We start from the raw sequence: 23,753 nt of genomic DNA on the forward strand, positions 1-23,753 counted from the left end.
TGTACGAGGTCAGGAAAGAAGAGTTGCCAGGACGGAGCCATGGGGTACTCCAGTGTTGGGATGGCAGGGAGAATGTGGCCCAGCAGAGGAAGCTGGGAGGAGAGGGAAGCAGGAGGCAAATTAAAAGGGGACAATGTTCTGAGAGCCAAGTAAAAGTGTTTTAAGCAGAGAGATGGCGAGGGGATGATCGAATTGTGAAGTGTTGCTTATCGATCTAGGTACAGTAAGAAAAGCACTGAGAATCAAAGAGTGCCAACCCCGCAGATGGTCCCTTTCCTCTCTTTCTGAATTATGATGGCTTCTCTAATGATTCTTTGGAACTTGCACCTCAAAGGAATGACAACGACTGAAGAAGTTAAGGATCCTGTGGTGGCGACTGGGCTGTTCACAAATGTGTGTCCCAGTGTGGGCAAATAGTAGGAGTGCCATGTTTAGAGAAGGCCACTCAGGTTCCTTAGCCACAAAATGTATGCTAAGTGATGTCTGCCATTCCTGGAAGGAGCTCTGAGAGGTAGGGAACAGTCTGCCACATTTCCTTGGCTGTGAGCGGCAGTGGGAAGCATGTGCTGAGAGGAAACGTTGATCAGCCACGGTCAGAGTTCTTACAATTAGCAGAACCCCATGCTGAACCTGGATAGACATCTAGGATGAGAAATAAAGTTTAGCTTTATTAGTTTTATATTGGGACAGCAAAACCTAACCTATCCTCAGGACACAATGCCTGAGTACAAAAATAATATCAACAGTGGTATCCCGTCTCCATTGGTAACCAGTAGATTACCAATTTCAGGATACGAAAATTTTGCTTTTCCACACCAGGGGTAGAGAAAATCCAGCAAACAACACAGATGATAAACTTGACCTGATAAAACTTTCCTTATTGTCAGTTCACAATAAGGACAAGTTTTATCAGGTCAAGTTTTATCATCTTCCCGTTTTGTTTTTGTTTGTTTGTTTTTGAGATGGAGTCTCGCTCTGTCTCCCAGGCTGGAGTGCAGTGGTGTGACCTCGGTTCACTGCAAGCTCCACCTCCTGGGTTCAAGCAATTCTCCTGCCTCAGCCTCCCAAGTAGCTGGGATTACAGGCACGTGCCATCACACCTGGCTTTTTGTATTTTTTAGTAGAGACGGGGTTTTACCATGTTGGCCAGGCTGGCCTCGAACTTGTGACCTCAGGTGATTCGCCTGCCTTGGCCTCCCAAAGTGCTGGGATTACAGGCATGAGCCACCACACCCAGCCGGTATTATAATCTTATGAGACCACTGTCTTATATTCAGTCAGTTTTTGACTGAAAAATTGTTCTGGGGTGCATAGGTATATTTGGTCTTTGTCCCCAGTTCCTGCACAGAACTTCTAAAACCTTTGAAGTTTACTGAGAGGGGTATCTTTTGTTTTACATAATGAGCCCTTTTTGATCACACTTGAGTTTACGCTAATGAATTCACTTAGGGTGGGGCACCTGGATAACCCCAGGCTGCGGTCGGCCAGCAGAAACACCTCCTGACCCACTGACCTTTTGAGCTTTGGGGAGAGAGGGTGTCTGGAGATCCAGCTCCATAAAATACTCTTGAATGGTAAGATTCAGAGAGCTCCCAGGTAGATGAACACCGCGAGGTGCTGGGAGGATGGTGCGCTCTGAGTGGGCATGGAGCACCAGGCACCTCCCCAAGTCTCGCCTATGCTTCTTCTCAATTTGGCTCTTCCTGAGTTGTAGCCTTCATCAAACACCAGCAAATTAAGTATTTTCCTGAATTCTGTGAGCTGTTCTAGCAAATTATTGAACCTTAAGTGGGCGGTGTGCGGGAGCCCCCTTGACTTTGTAGCCAAGCTGGACAGAAATGAAGGTCACCTGTGGACCCAGTACTTGTAACTGGCAGTGGAAGTGAGGCAGTTTTGTGGGACCCAGGCTTTAAACCTGTGGAATCTGACACTAACTCCGGGTAGTTAGTGTCAGAATTTGAATTGTAGATACCCAATTGGTGTCCGGGAGAATCAGAGAATTGGTTGATGGTGTTGGAAAATACCTGACCAATAAAGAAATTTAAGTTTATTTTTAACATAATATCTGACTGGGTTTTCACATGCTTCAATATTAGAGAAGAAATGGTGGTATAAGAGATATGAAAATCACAATTATGCATAAAAGAATTTTATTTAGTGGTTAGATCCCAATGAATAATGTCAGTCATTGCTTGATTCTGCTAAAATATGCTATTTAGATATATTCTTAAGAAAGTGTACAATTGCATCACCAAAAGCTGTTTAATTTGGATTGTGTAGAATAAAAGAAAACTACATAAATCTTTGTTTTTTTGATAAAAATTTTAAAATATAAAAATGAAAAAAAGAAACCCAAAAAAGCAGTATTCAAAACTAACAAATGTCACCTTGGACTATTTACAGTAAGATGCCTTTTTGACAGGAGAATCTTGTTCTCTGCTTGTTCTTTTCATCACATTTTACTTACAGGGATTCTCACTCCCCCATCTGACCCCTATTCATGCCCACTTCCATTCCTGTCTCACGTGAAATAGCAATCTTCCATGCTGTCTCACTCAGCTTTGAGTCTCTCTCTGACACTCCTTTTTCCTACTCTTAAATTATTTATTGAGCACCTAATATGTGCCAGGCACTGTGCTAGGAGGTGGGGAAAAATACACAGATGAAAAGACATTGACCTGTTCCTCAAGAAGTTCAGATTTTGGTTGAGTTAAAAAATGTTTTTCATATTATATTCCATGAAATCCCAGGCATCTACGGAGTAAATCTGAGGATTTCTTGAAACAAAGTGCACTCGTGGAGGGTCTGCCCACCTGGCTCACTCCAACACAGTCTGAATTTGGAATTCTGCTCTTCGTCATGAAGCCCAGACTCAAAAGCCCACACCTATAGTCTGAGTTCTGAACTCTCAGCAGGTGGGAACTGGGAACTGCGGGCTGGCTAGCAGGGGGACCAGCTGTGTCACTCTGATTTTTAGGAAGGGTATTCTTTTAACTGGCTTCTACAAATTCCAAATTTGAAAAGCCCTTAATTAATTTAAAAAAAATACTAAATTTGAGCAAAAGATACACAAGATATGTATTAACAAAGTCTCCCCAGATTTGGACTTGCAACAAGATGCTCTAAAATGCCTATCTTTGATAAACGTCCAGCAGCAGTTCTTATTACCTCTGCACATCCGTATCTCTTTCCACTTTTCTGTGACTATTTTCTTAGCGTCCAACAGAAGCCTGCAGGTGACCTTTGTTTTTCTGCGATCATGGCTGAACCCAAAGCACACTAAGCTCTGGCATTTGGTTTAGATCTTGTCCATGAGGCTTAGAGAGAGTCATGGTAGTTACTTGAAGGAAAAATAAACCATGGAATGTAAAAAAATTGTCGATGGCATACTATGGAAGCAAACACTAAACCATACCTTCACTGCCCCCTTCTTGTTCCGAGCCTGGCAGACCACATGCCTCCAAATATTCACATCTGGAGATCATTCTCAGTCACAGTGCACCAGGTCCAAATCATGGTGGTGGGCTCTCCCTCACAGTCTTTACCATATTCCTCTCCTGGGATCCACACAGCCGACCACTGAACAACGATAAAGGGGGCTTCCGTGGCAAAGTTCTACCCACCATGCCTTTCCGCAGGCCACACGGGGTCACATCTCAATAGAATTTCTGTCCTATTTGACGATACACTATCATCCATTCAAGAAAATTAGCGCCAGATTCAGAACTTCCTCGCGAGCTGGTTCCAAGCCCTTTGGACCTGAAGGCAACTTCGGGAGTTGGCGTGATTCCCAAGGAACATTTGGCCTGCCCTACTCAGTAGGGTGCTTGAGACATGTGGAGAGAACGGGAAGAGGAGGGAGTGCTGGGAAGGGGACGGAGAAGAAGTGACCATGCACAAGCTTCTTGCTCTGTCGTGCATATATTTTTAGTGTAACAGCGTGTATTTCCACACATAAGGGCTTGTGCTTTTTCATTAAAGAAATAACTTGCCCTGAAAAGCTCATTTGGCAAATGTGGCCATGAATGTGTGTGTGTGTGTGTGTGTGTGTGTGTGTGTGTGTGAAATGAGGTTCTGTGTCAGGTCCCGTGAGTGTGTCCTCCTGGCCCCTCCCCCACTGTCACACTCACCTCACCAGCAAGGAAAAACTGATGGGTTACACCTGGTCAGTCTGATATTCAGAAGCTTCTGACAGGCTTTCTGAGAAGCTTAGGAAATTCTCCTGGTACTCAGAGCAAACAATCTCATAGCGGTAATGGCGGAATTCCATGGCAAAGGTGCCAAAATAAGACAGGAAGCACATGACCAGGCCCCACTGGACCCTTGCTGCGTACATGTGGATGCTTTGGGCCATGAGGATGAAGTCTGGAGAGAAGCGGTCAAGGAAAATACCCGCATCAGGCACATTAAAACTGAAATCTTTCCAGGGCAGAGATAGATTATAGGAAAAGTCTGGCTTTCCTCATCACTAGTAGCTGGTAGCCTGCTAGAGCTTGTTGAAAACAAATATCAACATGAACAATAACAGTTAATATGATTGAGCTCTTATTTGGTGACAGACATGGTTTTAGGTGCTTTCATGGATAGTATCACTTAATCCTCACAACAATCCTCTTATCATTTTCTTTGTTTCTTGTTTTTACATGTTCTGTTTGCCCTTAAATACTCTTCTATCCAAATCATTGCCAGTTTGTTTAAAAATAGGGAAACTGAGACCAAATGGGTAAGTAACTTGCCTGAGGTCACACAGGTATTAATTGGCTGAGCTGGGCTCAAACAAGCGCTCTAACTCCTGCGCCATGTACTCAACAGCTGTACTTTGTAGCTGCTTAAGAAACTGGGAGGTTACCAAAAAGATTACAATTCCAAAGAAATTAGTTGGCCAGAAAAATCAAGCTATTTAAAAAAAAATCATGGCATACTATGATTTACACTGCAAATGGCGAGCCAAGATCGGCCACTGCACCCAAGGCTGGGCAACAGAGCGAGACTCCATCTCAAAAAAAAAAAAAAAAAAAGAAATCACTGCAAATGACTATGAGTTCATAGCTATCGTTATATCTGCAGAAATAATTTTGAACATATCAAATTACTAACTACCTACATGTAAGCTGTTTGGCTCTGCAGTACTACTAACAATGTCTAGTGGCTGGCCCTTCTGACTGTTCTAATTTTCACTACTGTCTTTTAGACAATACTGTATAGACTACTTTCATTCCTGGTATCACGTTTAAACTTGTATGACAAACAAATAGATGAGGCCAGGTGAGGTAGCTGCCTGTAATCCCAGTGCTTTGGGATGCTGAGGTGGGAAGATCACTTGAGCCCAGGAGTTTGAGGCTGCAGTGAGCTGTGATTGCACCGCTGCACTCTAGCTAGGGTGAAAACAAGGCTCCAGTTTTAAAAAAAGAAAAAGAGGGCCGGGCGCGGTGGCTCACACTTGCAATCCCAGCACTTTGGGAGGCTGAGGCGGGTGGATCACGAGGTCAGGAGTCTGAGACCACCCTGGCCAACAAAGTGAAACCCCATCTCTACTAAAAATACAAAAAATTAGCCAGGGGTGGTGGCGTGATGGGAGGCTGAGGAAGAAGAATCACTTGAACCTGAAAGGCAGAGGTTACAGTGAGCCAAGAATTGTGCCACTGCACTCCAACCCGGGCGACAATGAGAGACACTGTCTCAAAAAAAAAAAAAAAAAGAAAAAAAAGAAACAGATCAGATTCTTATGCCTTGATATATATGGAGTGTGTGTGTGTGTGTGTGTGTGTGTGTGTGTTTGTGTATCTGTATAGACACAACAGAATAAATGGAGGGAGAAGCTGGGAAGGAGAAGGGTGAGACATTCATAGCATGCTTTAGTGAAGAGCCAAGTGTCTGAGGAGCTAAATACATGTACTTAGAAAGATTAGAAAGGTCTCCTTAGAATTAGTTCTATCTTCTGAAATTAGACATGAAATTGGGAAATTTTCAGAGAGCAAGAATATGAATTACTTCAGCCAGACTGCTCTGCTGACTGGACTTTGATCCATTCACCTGAGAACCGGAAAAAAAAAAAAGATTCCACATGTTCAGAAAGAACATGAATCAGAATCATTTGGTGAAAGCTCAAAACTCGGGATAGGCTGGGCATGGTGGCTCACGCCTGTAATCTCAACATTTTGGGAGGCTGAGGAGTGCAGATCACTTGAGCCCAGTAGTTCAAGACCAGCTTAAGCAATATGGCGAAATCACATCTCTACTAAAAATACAAAAATTAGCCGGATGTGAGGGTGCATGCCTGTAATCCCAGCTACTCTAGAGGCTGAGATGGGAGGATGGCTTGAACCCGGGAGGCGGAGGTTGCAGTGAGCCAATATCATGCCACTGCACTCCAGCCTAGGCGACAGAGTGAGATCCTGTCTTGAAACACACACACACACACACACACGCACGCACGCACGCACAAAAGGCCAGGCACAGTGGCTCACGCCTGTAATCCCAGCACTTTGGGAGGCCAAGGAAGGTAGGTCACCTGAGATCGGGAGTTCAAGATCAGCCTGACCAATATGGTGAAACCCTGTCTCTACTAACAATACAAAATTAGCCGGGCGTGGTGGTGTGTGCCTGTTATCCCAGCTATTCAGGAGGCTGAGGCAGGAGAATCACTTGAACGCAGGAGGTGGAGGTTGTAGTGAGCCAAGATTGCGCCACTGCACTCCAGCCTGGGGAACAAGAGTGAAACTCCATCTCAAAAAATTAAAAACACACACACACACACGCAAAACCACACACATACAATATCTCAGAATAATTTAAAGTCTGCACATTCTTCCGAACAAGGGTGCAAAATATTGCCAAAGAAATATTCACTTATTACTTAAATTAATGGAGAAATCACAAATATCCCATATTGGCAGAGTCTTGACCTTTTTGATCATAAAGTATTTATTAGGTTGCTAGTAAGGAGCAAGTATTTTGGCTTGAACTTAAGTCCTTAAATGTTCTCTATCTAATGTGACTGTAGAGCTTTGGAAAATCAGCAAAATGGTGGAATGGAAATTTGTGAATGAAGAAGAAATAAATAGTCCAAATACTCCACTAACCAGAGAATGGGCTCTGAACTGTGTATGTTTTCATATTTTATTCTTTCCACCCTCATCTTAGGGTCTGCTTCTATTCATATTTTAAAGCTACTTTCTGTTTTTTTTTTTTTAAGAAATTGATATACTTTTTTTTTCTAGCTATTTTTGAACTTTAAATTTATTCATTTTTATTTCAATAGGATTTTGCAGAATAGGTGGTGTTTGTTTGCATGAATATGTTCCTTAGTTATGATTTCTGGGATTTTGGTGCACCCACCACCAGAGCAGTGTACACTGTACCCAATGTGTAGTCTTTTATCCCTCACTCCTCTCCCATCCTTTCCCAAGTCCCCAAAGTCCACTGTGTCATTCTAATGCTTTTGTGTCCTCACGGCTTAGCTCCCACTAACATAGGATGTTTGGTTTTCCATTCTTGCTGGGCGCGGTGGCTCACACCTGTGATCCCAGCACTTTGGGAGGCTAAGGTGGGCGGATCACGAGGTCAGGATTTCAGGACCAGCCCGGCTAACATGGTGAAACCCCATCTCTACTAAAAGTGCAAAAAGTTAGATGGGTATAGTGTCACCCACCTGTAATCCCAGCTACTCAGGAGGCTGAGGCAGGAGAATTGCTTGAACCTGGAAGGTGGAGACTGTGGTGAGCTGAGATTGCGCCATTGCACTCCAGCTTGGGCAACAAGAGCAAGACTCTGTCTCAAAAAAAAAAAAAAAAGATTTTCCATTCCTGACTTACTTCACTTAGAATAATGGTTTCCAATTCCATCCAGGTTGCTGTGAATGCCATTATTTCATTCTAAAGTTACTTTCTCTTTTTTTCTTTTTATAATTTTTTTCTTTTTCACCCAAATCCCATCTTGATAAAGCCACTTCTCTAAGGTGGGGTCCTGTAGTGGTTAAAAGTGCAAGAGCTGAGCCTGAGTTTAAATCTTGATCCAAGGCACGTTATCTGTGTGATCTTGGGCACATTAAACTTCTGTGTGATTCACTGTTCTTCTATATTAAGTGAAGATAAAAAGAGTTGATAAATTTAAAGTACTTAGAATAATGCCTAGCACGCTGTATAAGTATTGGTGATTATTATGACTGAAGATGTATAATTGTGTTTACTGTACAGTCTATCCTTTAGGAACCTTGATTCCCTTCTCTGGTTTCCTGAGGAAGAGGACCTTATTAGAGTGAACACTTCTTTTATTTTTCCTTTTCCTTTTTGTTTTTTTTGAGCCAGGGCCTCACTCTGTCACCCAGGCTGGATTACAGTGGCATGATCACAGCTCACTGCAGCCTCAAATTCCTGGGATCAAGTGATTCTCCCCCGCAGCCTCCCAAGTATCTTGGACTACAGGTGCACACCACCACACCTTGCTAACTTTTTTTTAAAACAAATTTTTATAGAGACCAGGTTTTGCTATCTTGCCCAGGCTGGTCTTGAACTCCTGGGCTTAAGTAATCCTCCTGCCTCAGCCTCCCAAAGTGCTAGGATTACAGGCATGAGCCACAGCACCAGGTCTTTATTATTGATTGATTGATTGATTGATTGATGGTTAGAGACAGGGTTGATCTTAGCTTACTGCAGCCTCAAACTCCCGGGCTCAAGCAAGCCCACCTCAGCCTCCCCAGTAGCTAGGATTACAGGTGCTCATGACAACACCCAGCTGATTTTTAGATTTTTTTTTTTTCTTTTTGTAGAGACAGGGTCTCGCTTTGTTGTCCAGGTGGATCTTGAGCTCCTGGCTTCAAGTGATCCTCCTTCCTCCGCCTCCCAAAGCGTTGAACGCTTCTGATTACTCCACAGTAATCAGAATGAGTGAGCAGAATGAGTGACTGCTCTGATTGGTGTGATGGGAACTGGAAGGCTTCTATTGGGCTGCACTGTTAGCAAGTGATGTCACTGCATCCCACCCTAAGATAGACTCTCTCTGGGATATGTGAGTGAGCTGCTCTCCTCTGCCTTTCCTTGGTTTCTCTGCTTGTTACTGGGTGGTTAAGTTGAATTCCAAGGTGTGAGAGAGGAGCCCTTCAGCATTTTCCTTTCAGTTTTGCTAGAATAAAGGCTGATTTCTTCATCCATCCCCATCTGACTTTTATTGTCTATTCTCAATTGGTTCAAACTCTGAGGGAAGGAAAAGAAATGAACAGCATCCCCAAACCTCAAATATTTGAGGAAAGCTACACATGCAACATTAATTTAATGCTTGAATTTGTCTTCCAGAAAAGCTTCATTCTTTTCCTGGAAGATATAAATATATTGGCCCTCTGAAATTCATTTCAGAGCTAATAAATGAAATGAAATAACAGGGCTGTTAATAAAGTCACAGATGAATTGTTTCAAGCTGGAGAAAAAATGACAATTCTCTTTTGGCTATGCATTCTCTGATTTTCACAAATGAGAACTTTTACATCATTAGTGATAAGGAGAGTGCATGACACCTTCCTCATCCGGACAGGGCAGACCTTGTTTTATTTTTATTTCTCCATCTCCCCTTTGGCATGAAAAATCGGTCTGAGTTTTTGTTTTTATACCCATTTACCTTTGTTTTGCCTTAAGATTCTGATATGATCTGGCAGAATATCCTAACCCCCTGGGTTCTTCTGCAGAGACAACTTACTTGTTTTCACCTTACTGGCAAAAGAACATTTTCACATTCAAAGGATATAGAGGACCACACAGAGAGTGATAGATGCCGACAGAATAACCCGTGGAATTCCAACTCTCCGTCCTTCATTCTTGATGTTGACTTTGAGTGTCAGTGCAGCCTGGATCCAGCAGGTCAACGTACCAAATCCAAAGGTCAAGGAAGTTCCGACGTTATGGATTTCTTCATCATTCGTGAGCTTAGGGATGAACGGATAATGACACATCAAGGCCCATTCAGCAAAGAAGACATGCAAGTTGAAGGAATATATGAGGGGAAAATACAGGAAAAGAGATATCCCAACAATGGGAAGACAGATTGTAGAAAGATTAGCTCTTTGTTCTATGGTTCTCAGAGCTCTTTGAACTCTGAGGGGATGAAGGAAATAAATAAGTAATACCCCCAACCCTCAAAAATATTTGTTTAGAAAAAGTAAAAGAAAACGACAGGAGAGTTACAGAAAAAGAAATGTTTCTACAAGTATACACCCCAAACCTTTCCAAGCTAAGAAAATTAGAACAGGGATTTGAACATGGTTTTTGCTTTTTGTTTTGTGTGTGTGTGTGTGTGTGTGTGTGTGTGTGTGTGTGTGTGTGTGTGTGTGTGTTTTGTTTTTTTGTTTTTTTGTGTGTTTTTCGAGACAGGGTCTCACTCTGTCTCCCAGGCTGGAATACAGTGGCATGATGACGGCTCCCTGGCTCAAAGTGATCCTCCCACTTCAGCCTCTCAAGTAGCTGAAACCACAGGCACATGCCACCATGCCTGGCTAATTTTTTTCTTTTGAAGGAAATTTTGTATTACTTTAATTGTTTTCTAATGTACAGAATACTCAACAGTGTACATTTAACCCAGCTTGGTGGCAAGTTCTTTAGCCTTTGCCTTTTTGAGCTTGGCGATGCGAGCCACAGACTTGGGACCCAGGACACTGCCTCCCCAGTGATGGCGGATTACATCCTATCTGTTGTTGTAATTGGTCCTGATAGCTTCCACCAGCTTAGCCAAAGCTCCTTTGTCTTCCGAGTTAACCTGTGTGAAATCGACAGTGGTGCAGGTCTTCCTGGGGACTAGGCATCCCAGTCTTGCCCCCTCCTTGATAATGCAGTAAGGCACCCCCATTTTACGACACCGGGCAGGCAGGAAGACAACCAGCTCGAGGGGATCCACGTCATGTGCAGTCACCACCAGGTGACCTTTTTTGTTCTCCACTAAGGTGGTGGCAGTGTTAACTCTTGCTTGAAGGACAGGTGGTCCCTTACTGGGGATGTCCCCTTTGCCGGCAGCTTTCTTCTCAGCCTGGGCCAACAGCCTCTGCTTCTTCTCTTGCTTTGTCTCTGGTCTGTACTTGTGGGTCAGCCAGAGAGGATGGCTCTCTGCCACTGTAACCTGATATAACGGGCCAATTTCACAAAGTGGGTGTGGTCACTTTGGGGCTGGATATCCTGTCCAATGCCAACGTTCTTAGGCCTTTTCTCAAAGCAGGGCTTCACCACTTTCTTGGCCTCCTGCTTTTTCCCAACAGCAGGGGCCGGAGCCGCCTTCATCATTCTGGCCTTCTTTCCTTGCAGCATCTTGGGTGGCAGGAGGAGAGTACTATTTATTTATTTATTTTTTATAGAGATGGTGTCTTTCTAGGTTACCCAGCCTGGTCACAAACTTCCGAGCTCAAGTGGGCCTCCCGTCTTGGCCTCCCAAACTGCTGAGATTACAAGCATGGGCCATCAATCCTGGTCGATATATATTTACTGACAGAGGACAGCCAATTCTAGGCAAGTCAAGATTTAATTGGCGTGGACAACTAAAACCTTTTAAGCTATGTTTTTTACTCTTACAAAACTGGCCTACGTAATGTGCCTAATTCATCGTTTGTTTTTTTTGAGACGGAGTCCTCTGTCGCCCAGGCTGTAGCTGGGGTTACAGGTACGTGCTACCACACCTGGCTAATATTTGTATTTTTAGTAGAGACAGAGTTTCAACATGTTGGCCAAGCTGATCTCCACCTCTTGACCTCAAGCGATCCACCTGCCTTGGCCTCCCAAAGTGCTGCAATTACAGGCGTGAGTCACCGTGGTGCCTGGCTTAATTTTTTTTTTTTTTTTTAGACAGAGTCTCACTCTGTCACCCAGGCTGGAGTGCAGTAGTGTGATCTCGGCTCACTGCAACCTCAGCCCTCCGAGTTCAAGTGATTCTCATGCCTCAGCCTCCCAAGTAGCTGGGATTACAGGCATATGATACCATGCCCAGCTAATTTTTTGTATTTTAGTAGAGATGGGGTTTTACCGTGTTGGTTAGGCTGGTTTCGAACTCCCAACCTCAGATGATCCACCCGCCCAGGCTTCCCAAAGTGCTGGGATTACAGGTGTGAGCCACCATACCCGGCCCTAATTCATTGTTAATGGGAAATTTTTTTAGTTTTATTTTCCTATAGTAATAAGAAAAACTGTCGCTTATGAGCTTTTGCCACATATAGAGAACCACAGTAGGACAACAGGATTTAAAGATTCATACTCAAGGCTTTTGTAGAGGAAATAGGTTAGAGGACTCCCCTTTAGGTTATTTCCATTGGGGGGTTCAGATGTAAACTCCTCAAATTATTACCCACTGATATTTTAAAATATATCCATCACTTGGGCCAGGTGCGGTAGCTCACGCCCATAATTCCAGCACTTTGGGAGGCCAAGACGGGCGAATCACCTGAGGTCAGGAGTTTGAGACCAGCCGAACCAACATGGAGAAATCCCATCTCTACTAAAAAGAAAAAATTAGCTGGGCATGGTGGCGCATGCCTGTAATCCCAGCTACTTGGGAGGCTGAGGTAGGAGAATCGCTTGAACCCAGGAGGCAGAGGTTGTGATGAGCCGAGATTGCGCCATTGCACCCCAGCCTGGGCAACAAGAGTGAAACTCCATCTCAAATATACATATATATATATATATAATCTCCATCATTTAAAACTCCTTTTGTATTTTCATGTATATAGATATACACACACATATGTAAATATATATATATTCAGATTATCACCATTAGATCATAATCTTTTAAGTCAATCGTACTTCACCAAGACTATCTATTTCTCCAAAAAAGAAAAAAACAAAGTCTATCCATGCCTTCATCAAACCTAACATATATGTTTGTGCATATATACATGTATACACATATATACACATTCGAGATGGGGTTTTGCTCCGTTGCCCAGGCTAGAGTGCAGTGGCACAATAAAAACTCACTGTGTATTTACATATAGTTTTTAATTGCACATATAGGAAAGTAAAATCTACTGTTGAAGACATGGCTTTAAGCCACAGTGAAAATATTATTTTTTTGAATTGCTGTTGTTTTCAGATGTCTTGTTGTTTGACATTGTTGTTCATAATGGTTGCATCAGATCAATATTACTTTTCCTTTACAATTTTTTCTGCTGTTTTTGGCTGTAGGATTTTTACCTCTTTTTTTGAAGAACCCATGTTTTCTCTCACAGCTCAAAAGATGTATTTTCAAAATTATTTAAAATAATGATACCTGCAAATCAAATTTTGCTTCTAGAAAATTGGTTTCCCATGCTATATAAATCTATTCATTCATTATTTTTAATCTTTTAAGAAAGATAATACAGTTACATAGTTCAAACTTAAAAAAATTATAATGAGGGATAGATTGAAAAGTCTGTCTCCCATCCCATATACTAGCCACCTGGTTTCTCCATAGGAAACCAACTTGTCATTTCTCATGTATTCTGTTATATTCCAGCAGCAAACGTACGTCAGAAGTAGTGTCAATATTCATGGTCTTGAGTATTTGTGGTTCACCAAAGCCACCCAATCTTGGGGCTTTTTCTAGGACTTTCGTAAAGAACAAAATGTGTTCTTAGTAACTCATCAAAGCCCTGGTCAAGAGAAGTGACAGTGATTGAGCACTTTACAACATGCCTGTACCTCAGCACAGGCTGGCAAGTCGGGGGAGACTCCCACCAAAAGTTCAATTAAAATGTCCCATGCCTTATCATTTTGGATCTTAACAGGATAAACTCTCAATAATTCTCCTGGTAATCACTGCCTCAACCAATCTATTCTAAGAATGCAGCTTTCTGGTTGCCTAGCTGGATATAAATGGAAGATAGAATGTTAGAGGAATTGGTGAGATTGCCTATTTACATCTCATCAAACAAAAAATATTCATTGGGTCGCTACTATGTGCCAGGGGAAGTCTTTGGGAATGAGTGATCCTGGTTTACACTTGATCTTAGCCAAAAGGCCGAGAAGCGATGTGATCCTGGTTTAATAAATTAGCAGTGCTGAGGGCAGGACAAGAAACAGCCTTAGAAAATCCACTACTATTTTCATTAGAAACATTACTAAATGTGCACTAGAATGCTGAGGGTCTTGAATGCCTATGCCATTTGGGATTTCATTCAACAGACGGGGGGAAGAGTGTCAGGATCAGTGTTTGCCCACAAGGAGAAAGTTTCTAGCAGCAGTATAAATAGCATAGGTTGGAGGCTGGTAGGGAGGGAGGGAAATCAGTCAACCACTGAAATAGTACAGAGGTTTCCTTGTCTATTTTACAAATAAAGTCATTCTTGTCAAGAGGTGCGTAATGGTATTGGCAAGGAAAATTATGCTAACAGGTTGTGAACTTGGGCTTCTGAATTTCTAGGAAGAGGAATTAGAGTTAGTATATCTTTATATAAGTCATAGGTGTTCTAGAGAAATTCTGGGCTTCCAGACTTGGCTTCCACATAAACTCGATAATCTGAAAAGCATGCTTTCATCCCATAAGGATGTTTGGTATTTAGTCATAGATAGACAATGATCCTATTGGTTTTCTAGAAAGGTACATTGGGATCCAATTTGTTACGAAAAAAAGTGTAAACCACGTGGAAATCCTTTGTAGAAAATACACAGCTGTTCCAGTAGCTGCTCTTCTCAGTAGCCACACTGTATTTCATAGGCATATTTAACACCCTCGCACGTGTAAGAGAACTCAGAAGACCAGGCTGAGAGACTAGAAAGGCTAAACCCTAGAGAACCTGTGCATATTAGAAACCAGTGTTCCGTGTGTGTGTGTGTGTGTGTGTGTGTGTGTGTGTGTGTGTGTCTGATCTTATTTATTTGTTACTCAAAAAATCTTATTTCTGACTGGATTCAGACTTAGAAATAGAAGCTCGCAGAGAGGAAAGTCTGCATCTCTTTGTAATTTGTTGTTTCTGGTGCTTCTCTTTAGCCTCCTTCATTTTCTTGGCCAGAAGTTCAGCATACTCTGCAGTCTCTTATTGTTCTTAGTACGCTGCTTCTTCAGAGCAATACGCTGTCATTTGTGCTGCAGGACACGGGGAGGAACAAGACGCTGAATCTTGGGTGCTTTGGTCCTAGGTTCGCACCTTCTTTGTTTAAGGGCTTTCTTACAAGATACTGGCAGGTGTCATCTTCTATAGAGAGACTGAAAAGTTTGTGGATTCTGCTAGCTCTTTTGGGCCCCAAGCAATGAGGCACCATAGTATCAGTCAGTTCAGGAATATCCTTCTCTCCATTTACTTATTCTTTAAAATAACCAGGTTGAGAACACTCAGATTGGCATCCACAATGCTACCATGAACTGATTTTCCCTTTCTTTCTCCAGTTCTCCTTGCTGTAACAGGAATGCCCCTTACTCAGTAGCAGGTGGACACGGCTATGAGTCAAGACACCCTGCTTCATGGGGAAACGTTGTCGTTCCCACCACTGATTCAGACCACATAACCCTTCCTTCCTTCCCCAGAGTGTCAGCAGCAACTCCTATGGCTACATGCTTCTCCTAAAAAGTACAAAGTTTGTGTTCGTCATCTACTTCAACGAGTTTCTGGCAGCCAGTGGCTGGGAAGGAGATGTTCAGCTTCATGTTGAAGCAGCTGAATGCCTCTGAGGTGCCATGGAAAAGAGCCCTAATTTCCAAAGAAAGGTTTGTGCCAAATGATATAGGCCATATGGTGATTATACCTCAATAGCTTTGATAATCTCACAAGTGAAGATCTTACCAGTGTCAGAGGGAGATGAAAAAGGCCAAATCAAGTACCTGAAAATTACCAAGTAAGGTCATTCCAAAGGAAGCCAGACACAGCGCCACCAATCCACTAATATTCAGCCACGGGTTTAAAACTTTCGGTTTCAGTTGTATGAAGCGCAGAACAGCTACCACAAGGGCTAGGAATAAAGCAAAGTCTTAAATGAAAGAAATTAAATCACATACCTAGACTGTGAGGCAGAATATATATATATTTTTTCTGCACTATTTTCTTAGATAAGAGGCAGAATTCTAAAGCCACAATGTGCAAAATCAAACTTTTCACCACAGTACATTTTACATCTCTGGAATGATCCACAATTTTTCAAAGAAACTTTCCATACAATGCTTATGATTATTTAGATGTTTTGTTATACCCAATCTGGGGACAGCAGAGAGGCAGAGAGGACTCGAGGGAGCAGGGCTGTATGTTATTTGGGTGAGACAAGGATGATAGCCCTGTGAATAGTGTTGTTCTCAGAGTTTTCAAAAACAAGGTCAGCACAGGACAGACTGGCTTAGGAGAGCACTGCAGAGGTCTGGCACACAGCAAGATAAAGACAGACCGACTCAGTCTTCCTTTAGCTTAGAACAGTGTGGAAAATAATGACAGGGCAGGAAAATAATGGGAAGAAGACAAGGTTACATCTAGACAGAACTGCTGGTGCCAGCACCATCAACCATGCCTGGGCAGAGGAAGAAAGATAATGGAAAGTGTACAAGTTCCTTTATTACTGGTTTTACGCTCATCTTCCCTTTGATTCTACTTGGAGATGTTCACTGTCAAACAACAAAGATAGTTAATCCAAATTGGAGCAGTTACAATATTCACACTTATGAAATCTGTATTTTAACATAGCAGATTGAGGGATTTGGTATGTACTAAAAATCATACCCAGTATATCAAGAAAACTCAATTCCTGAAAATAATGTTAATTCCTCATTTTAAAAGTCCACTCTATCTTTTGAAGCAAATGGGTATCTGAGAATCTGAAGAGAGAATAAGGGAAGTTACTAAGATTTCAAATCTGACTCCTAATAGTAACCTTGGGATAGTCCATACTCAGGCCCTAATCTAAGGATGACCTTTCATTAATTGCCTAGGGCAGAGATATTTTCATATTTATACAAAGAGTTGGGAGAGCTTAGTCTACACATGATGAAAAAGCACTTGCAATTAATATAAATAATATCAACATGTAAGGAAATAAACTTACTGCTAAGATAATTTATTTTGACATTAAGATTCAGTAGGAAAGACAATTAGAAATTCAAGAATTACCCTATTTATTCAGCAATTAAGTTGGTAATTATTTGCTAGAGGTTTTACTTTGATTATAGGCCATTATTAGTAGCCATTAATAAAGAAAATCTATCCATAAATTTGCACTTCCCAAGTATGTTGAATTTCATAGCGTCATGCTACGGCTTTAAGCTCAATAAGTTGACTTTTAGTTCTAAGTACTTCTGATCAAAGAGTGGTATAAAACTTGATTAATATTTGGATTTTGGAAGCAAAATAGAGATAAATCATGATTTATGAAATCTCAAATTGTTCATCCCTGACATATCTTTTAGTATATGCTTCAGCTAGTGCCCACTATTGATTGGAAAATTAATACATTATACCTGAGTTGACAGTAGTTTCTCCAACTATTGGTTTGAGGGACCTAGGTAGGAGTTATATCCAAAGTCTTTACCAGTGACAACTACTATCCTAGAGGATGAAAAATAGGCACAATGTCTTATTAATTTTAGGACAGGAATAGGAGGAAGAAGTGAGGGAGAGGAGTAATTCAACACACGGCACCCCAACACAAAGTGATCATCAGCTAAAGAAGCCATTAGGCCAGGCCCAGTGGCTCACGCCTGTAATACCAGCTCTTTGGGAGGCCAAGGAGGGTGGATCACGAAGTCAGGAGTTCGAGACCAGCCTGGCCAACATAGCAAAACCCTGTATCTACTAAAAATACAAAAAATTAACTGGGTTTGGTGGCGGGCGCCTGTAATCCTAGCTATTCGGGAGGCTGAGGCAGAAGAATTGCTTATCCCTGGGAGGCGGAGGTTGTAATGAGTTGAGCTGACAGTGCTCTCAAAAAACAAAACAAAACAAAACAAAGAGGCCATTAGATTAAGCCTAGAAAGTTCAACATAGGCACCATAGTATATCCTTCTAATGAATTGTGTATAGCTGTCAGGACATAATTACAAGACACTAAGACAGCTCATTAAATTAATTAATTAATTAATTTATTTATTTATTTCGATGGAGTCTCACTTTGTGGCCAGGCTGGAGTACAATGGTGCAATCTCGGCTCACTGCAACCTCCGCCTCCCTCGTTCAAGCAATTCTCCTGTCTCAGCCTCCCAAGTAGCTGGGACTACAGGCCCATGCCACCACGCCTAGTTAAGTTTTATATTTTTAGTAGAGACGGGGTTTCACCATATTGGTCAGGCTGGTCTTGAACTCCTGACCTCAGGCGATTTGCCTGCCTTGGCTCCCCAAAGTGCCGGAATTACAGGCATGAGCTACCGCATCCAGCTAATTTTTTTTTTTTTTTTTTTTTCAGTGTGTGTGTGTGTGTGTGTGTGTGTGTGTGTGTGTTTGAGATGGAGTCTCACTCTGTCACCAGGCTGGAGTGCAGTGGTGCAGTGCAATCTCGGCTCACTGCAACCTCTATCTCCTGAGTTCAAGAGATTCTCCTGTCTCAGCCTCCTGAGTAGCTGGGACTACAGGCGCACGCCACCACACCCAGCTAATTTTCTTTTTAAATATATTTCGTAGCAATGGGGTTTCACCATGTTGGATAGGATGGTCTCCGTCTCCTGACCTCATGATCTGCCCTCCTTGGCCTCCCAAAGTGCTGGGATTGCAGGCATGAGCCACCATGCTAATTTTTAAAAAATGACCACTGAAAAGTATGACTCTGAGAACTCTCTGCTGGTCATTTTGTGGGATAGGATGGTGCTGGAACTTGGCCTAAGCCCCAGACCCAGTTCCTGAAATGGCTCATGTTGACCCATCCAGTCAAACAGTTTGTTCCTTTATGCCCAGGAGAACAGAGCTGATGGCCATCTCTTCATTATCTATTTCTCTCCAGTAAACACAGGACATGCAACATCTCCTGGTCCCTGCTTTGCTAACTGTCCTATTTGTAATATGAATGATAAGTCATCTTATCATGAACAAATGATAAAATTAAGCAGGAAACAGAAACCTATTAACCCAACACTCCTAACTTCTAGAATTGCATTCTAAACACCACACTTGGCCCTTTTTTACCTCTTAACTCCATTATTAATCAGATCAGGAGAGGCAAACTTTCCTTTTAAAATAGATTCTAGCTGAATTTTTAGAATGATAGATCTAATAAAGATTCTGCCCCATAACAGTTTTATTAACACTTAGGTATGAATGGAGGCAGATTTGGAGTGTTATGAAGTCCATTTTTAACCAAGTAGTGATTTAATTCTACCTTCTTGAAAAAGACTTACGGGCTATTTCAAAGCCATCTTTATATATGCTGACTAACTTTTACCACATTCACGTTCTGATCAATAGATTTTTTTTTGTTTCATTAAAATTTTTACATTTCACCAACAGTTTCAGAAAAAATTTTTTTTGAGATGGAGTTTTGCTCTTGTTGTCCAGGCAGGAGTGCAATGGTGTGATCTTGGCTCACTGCAACCTCCGCCTCCTGGGTTCAAACAATTCTCCTGCCTCAGTCTCCCTAGTAGCTGGGAGTACAGGCATGCACCACCACGCTTGGCTAATTTTGTATTTTTAGTAGACACAGGGTTTCTCCATGTTGGTCAGGCTGGTCTTGAACTCCCGACCTCAGGTGATCCACCCGCCTCAGCCTCACAAAATACTGGGATTATAGCTGTGAGCTACACCACTCAGCCCAGAAAAGATTTTAAAAACTCATCCTTCTGTCGTTTTTGGTATTTAGAACAGTCCTTTGCTATACAGGTGTCCCCTACTTAATTTCCCTGTCTATTTTTAAAAGCACACAAATATAATAATGGCTGATTTTTCTAATTACATTTTAAATTCTGAGTCTGACTGGGTTTTTAAAGTTCAAAACTCAAAATAACATCTCTTCCTTGCAGTTCTAAACTGGTGCCTGGCCAAATCCTTTTTGGTTTTGTTTAGTTTTACTCTTGATGCATCAATAATTCCTATTTATGACTGTGGTAGAACACAACAGTCAATATATTTTGCTGAAGGAGGGAGAGTGGCTGCTATTAGGTGACTGAAGTCATTCAGCTCTTAGCTTTAGTCTAACAACCTCCCCAGGGCAGGAAATTATATTCCGTTGAAGAAATTTGTCTTAGGTCTTTTTCTCTCCCACCCCGTGGAAAGAAATGCAGTTTCAAGATGAACAGCATAACTAATTCTGTAAAGAAAATAACGGAGCATTCAATCTTTGGTTAGTCTGTCAAAAAAGAAAAAATATCTTTGCTAATTTTAATATATGCTACACTGACTCATTTTTATATTGTAAATTATAACCCAGCTGCTGAAAAGCAGTGACTTACAGGCAGTGTGGGTTATTTCTTAAGGTCAGTTATGCAGTCTAAAGCAATACTCTGAAATCTAATAGGGGCCGGCCTGGAAAGATGAAGGCATCCACAGTTTAGAGGAGAAATCATTAGAAAACTGATTCTTTTTCACTCTCAGAGTTGATAAATGAATAATTGTTCGTTTGCTCCCATTGAACACTAATCTTAATCAATTTTATGTCTACTAGATGGCACTAAAAATGATGAAAGATAATACAGAATAAACACTGGATGTTGTAATACCTTACAGCAAGAGCTAGCAAAAGCTTAATTGCTTCTTGGTGGAGCAGGAAGGACCAGAGAATAAGATGATGACAAATGTCATCTGGAAGAGGAGATCTTGCTTTCATTGCTTTGTTTTTGGAAATGTTTTTGTAGTCGATCATAAGCCTTATAACTGGATAAACTTGTGAGCTATACAAACTGGGTTTTTGAAAATTATTCACTTAAAGACTACTGGGAAATATCAATTTGTCTTAAGCATATAAAGGAAACAACATGTGGCTTCCGATGTGCTCACTGGTTTGTTTAAAGCCCAGTGGGAGGACAGACAGCTGGTGACAGCTTTTTTATATTCCAGGCTTGAGTATCACGATTAAATGAGGTAGTATTTGCAAAGCACTTAGCATTGTTCCTGGAATAGAAATGATGGCTATTAATTATCATTTTTGCCCCCTGTGGGATGATCATACAAATGGGTGCCAGCCTGCAGCCCTACGTGCTATGATGGCAGAGGGGCCAGGAAAGGTCCCTGCCCTGCCATTCAAGATTCACTCTTGGGGCTTTGTGCTCTGTTAAATGCAAATGTTCCTTAGCAGCTATTTATGTCTTGGGATGAATAAGTTTATCAGGTCTTTTCAGAAGAACAGGGTCAAGAGTAGAAAAAAGGAGAGTGTATAAAGCTCCTGGCAGCTCTGAGGCTGAAAGCAGTGATAACCAAACCTGACTGCCCAGGACTGGCCCTGGTGCCCACAGGTGCACAAGATGCTGCAGGTCCCATCCTTTTAGATACTTGTGAATATCTAGGATGTGAAAGTCCTGACTGCCAGGGGCATAAAGAGGAGAGCTTTTTATAAAGATTCGGCAACCCCAGCATCAGGATATATTTGACTTTCTCCTTAGTGGTAGTGTAGCAGTCCATGCCTTCCAGACACTTTCTGCCTTGGCAAATCGGATATGCTTTGGGGAAGCCTGGGGAGCGCTTTGATGGAAAGATGGTTAGCTCCAGGGAAGAATCTTGCTAACTGCACAGAAGCTCCCTAGTGTACTTCTTTTTGAAACTTACAGGTTCAAGAAAGAGAGGCCTGATGGGCCTAATGGGAAACATTCTCCATGTTTCTCATGTTCTGGGCTTTCTGAACCAACTAAGTTTCTACCTGTGTTGCATGTTGGACCAAACATCTCCCTTAATTTTCCACTGATTTCCAAAGGTCTTCCCCACCACCTCCTTTTTTTTTTTTTTGAGTCTTGCTCTGTCGTTAGGCTGGAGTGCAGTGGCGTGATCTTGGCTCACTGCAACCTCTGCCTCCTGGGTTCAAGTGATTCTCCTGCCTCAGCCTCTTGAGTAGCTGGGACCACAGGTATGTGCCACCACACCCCACTAATTTTTGTATTTTGGCAGGGTTTCACCATGTTAGCCAGGATGATCTTGATTTCTTGACCTCATGATCCACCTGCCTCAGGCTCCCAAAGTGCTGGGATTACAGGTGTGAGCCACCGCACCCTGCCGTCTTCCCTTTCTTACAGCAAACATTAAAAAATAATAGATTAAGAGTGAGTAGGAATTTTGGGCGGTGGAGGTGAAATAACAGGTCACCTCTTTGGGGGACAGGTCCCACAAAGGTTGAATATTCCCTCAGTAACAATACTACCTCTTACTTGGAGTGGAAGTCTCACCATCAAAAGAACCACTTCTAGAACACCATTGTGGGAAGGGTGAGCTGTCTCTGGTCCTTCCTAACAGCATGCTGACAGTGACAGCTAGTTGACTCTTGGAGAGGCACTGGGAAAGCCTGGCCTTGAGGAGATGGTATACAAGTAGATTTGAAAAAGGATAGAGTGCACGGGTGGTTCCCACCATCTCTGGAGGACTACACAGGGTCATGGACACACTCACAGAGGGGAAAGAATATTACATGAGGGTCTTGGACCCTTAGAAACAGTGAAGAACGGGGGATAGATATATGAGTATCAAAGGTTTCTTCTTTTTAAGCCTCCTTCTCCATTTGCCAGCTTACTACATCTATAGGCACGGGAGAGAGTGTAATCCTAATGCTAATGTTGACCTTCAGGTTTAAAGACGGTATCTACACACATCAACAAATATCACAGAGCCCATGCATTTTTTCGTCTTTGCTAGTGAGGGAATAAAGAAGGCATTCTTTTCAAAACAAACGTATTACACAATATTACATTCTCAAAGAGGACTTTAGAGCATGAAATATTTTATGCAGCAAAAGAAATCAAGGCAAGAATGTCTGAAATGATAAAGACAGTAAAAGGAAGAGAAAGTGTAAGGACAGCAGGGTGAACGTAAATGGATGCATGAGAGAAAAAGATCTTTAAAACAAAGAGCTGACTTCAGCATATTGACATGATATGATGATACTAAATAATCAACTGAGTCTCCCATTGTTTTGATATGAGTCTGGGAGAATTTAAAATACACAAGAAATGTACCAAAGCATATAAAGCATTCTTTATGCTCTTCTTACCTAGGAAGGCTGCCATGTTCATAACTTGACTAAACACACAGCTTGCAGGAGGAGTATCACCTGCAATGCTAGAAAAATATGAAATGTTTTATAGTTATTATATCAAAATATATAATCCTCCCAACTTTTCCTGTGGTCCCACAAGATGGAAGAGAATTGCTGGGTTACCTTATATATGGTGCACGCTTCACACTAGGTTTCCTGGATAACCAAAAAATACAGAGGCTCAGGTTAAAGCACTGTCATTTGTGCGGTCTAACCTTCCCAGTGGGAAAGTTTTTGCTAAATCTATTGATGAACAATGAATTACCAAACAGGTAAACTTTACCTTTCAGCTGAATTTAATGGTAAAATTTTGTCATCTTCCACAGCAATGAAGTATCTATCAAAAAAGAATAATTTTATAAAACAAAGAAATTGCAAAAAAGAATCATTTCCCAGTTTTATTAAATTGCACAAATCATATTCATTTTTTTCTGAGAAATGATCTTTTACAATTCTTTACCCATAGACCATCTAGTTCTTTGAAGCTCAAATGTCATTATTAGTAATATTTCCTTAATTTCAAAACATCCCCCAAATTAATGACAATGCTTATAAACTGAAATCTAGAAAACAAGGAAATAGACCTTACAACTTTGAGCAAACTAAAATTAGGATTCAGTTTCCAACTTCTCAGGAATATGTGTCTGACCTTTCATAATAAACTTTGAGGAACTAAAA

The 23,753-nt window shown here is 41.7% G+C and overlaps 1 protein-coding gene across 1 annotated transcript in view; it reads right to left on the reverse strand.

Annotated features, from left to right (window-relative positions):
• Positions 1–2,129: 2,129 nt before the first annotated feature.
• TMEM150C (transmembrane protein 150C) overlaps positions 2,130–23,753 on the reverse strand; it is a 77,308-nt gene continuing 55,684 nt past the window's right edge. The window contains exons 3-8 of the mRNA XM_017530226.2: positions 23,359–23,412; positions 23,199–23,231; positions 23,031–23,098; positions 15,763–15,890; positions 9,736–9,913; positions 2,130–4,365 (exon numbers count right to left, since the gene is read on the reverse strand). Of these exons, the coding sequence (XP_017385715.1) occupies positions 4,157–4,365; positions 9,736–9,913; positions 15,763–15,890; positions 23,031–23,098; positions 23,199–23,231; positions 23,359–23,412 (670 nt within the window). The 3' untranslated portion in view covers positions 2,130–4,156. The remainder of the gene's footprint in view (positions 4,366–9,735; positions 9,914–15,762; positions 15,891–23,030; positions 23,099–23,198; positions 23,232–23,358; positions 23,413–23,753) is intronic.

This window comes from Cebus imitator, unplaced genomic scaffold (assembly GCF_001604975.1).
Source record: "Cebus imitator isolate Cc_AM_T3 unplaced genomic scaffold, Cebus_imitator-1.0 Scaffold64, whole genome shotgun sequence".
Taxonomy (NCBI): Eukaryota; Metazoa; Chordata; class Mammalia; order Primates; family Cebidae; genus Cebus; species Cebus imitator.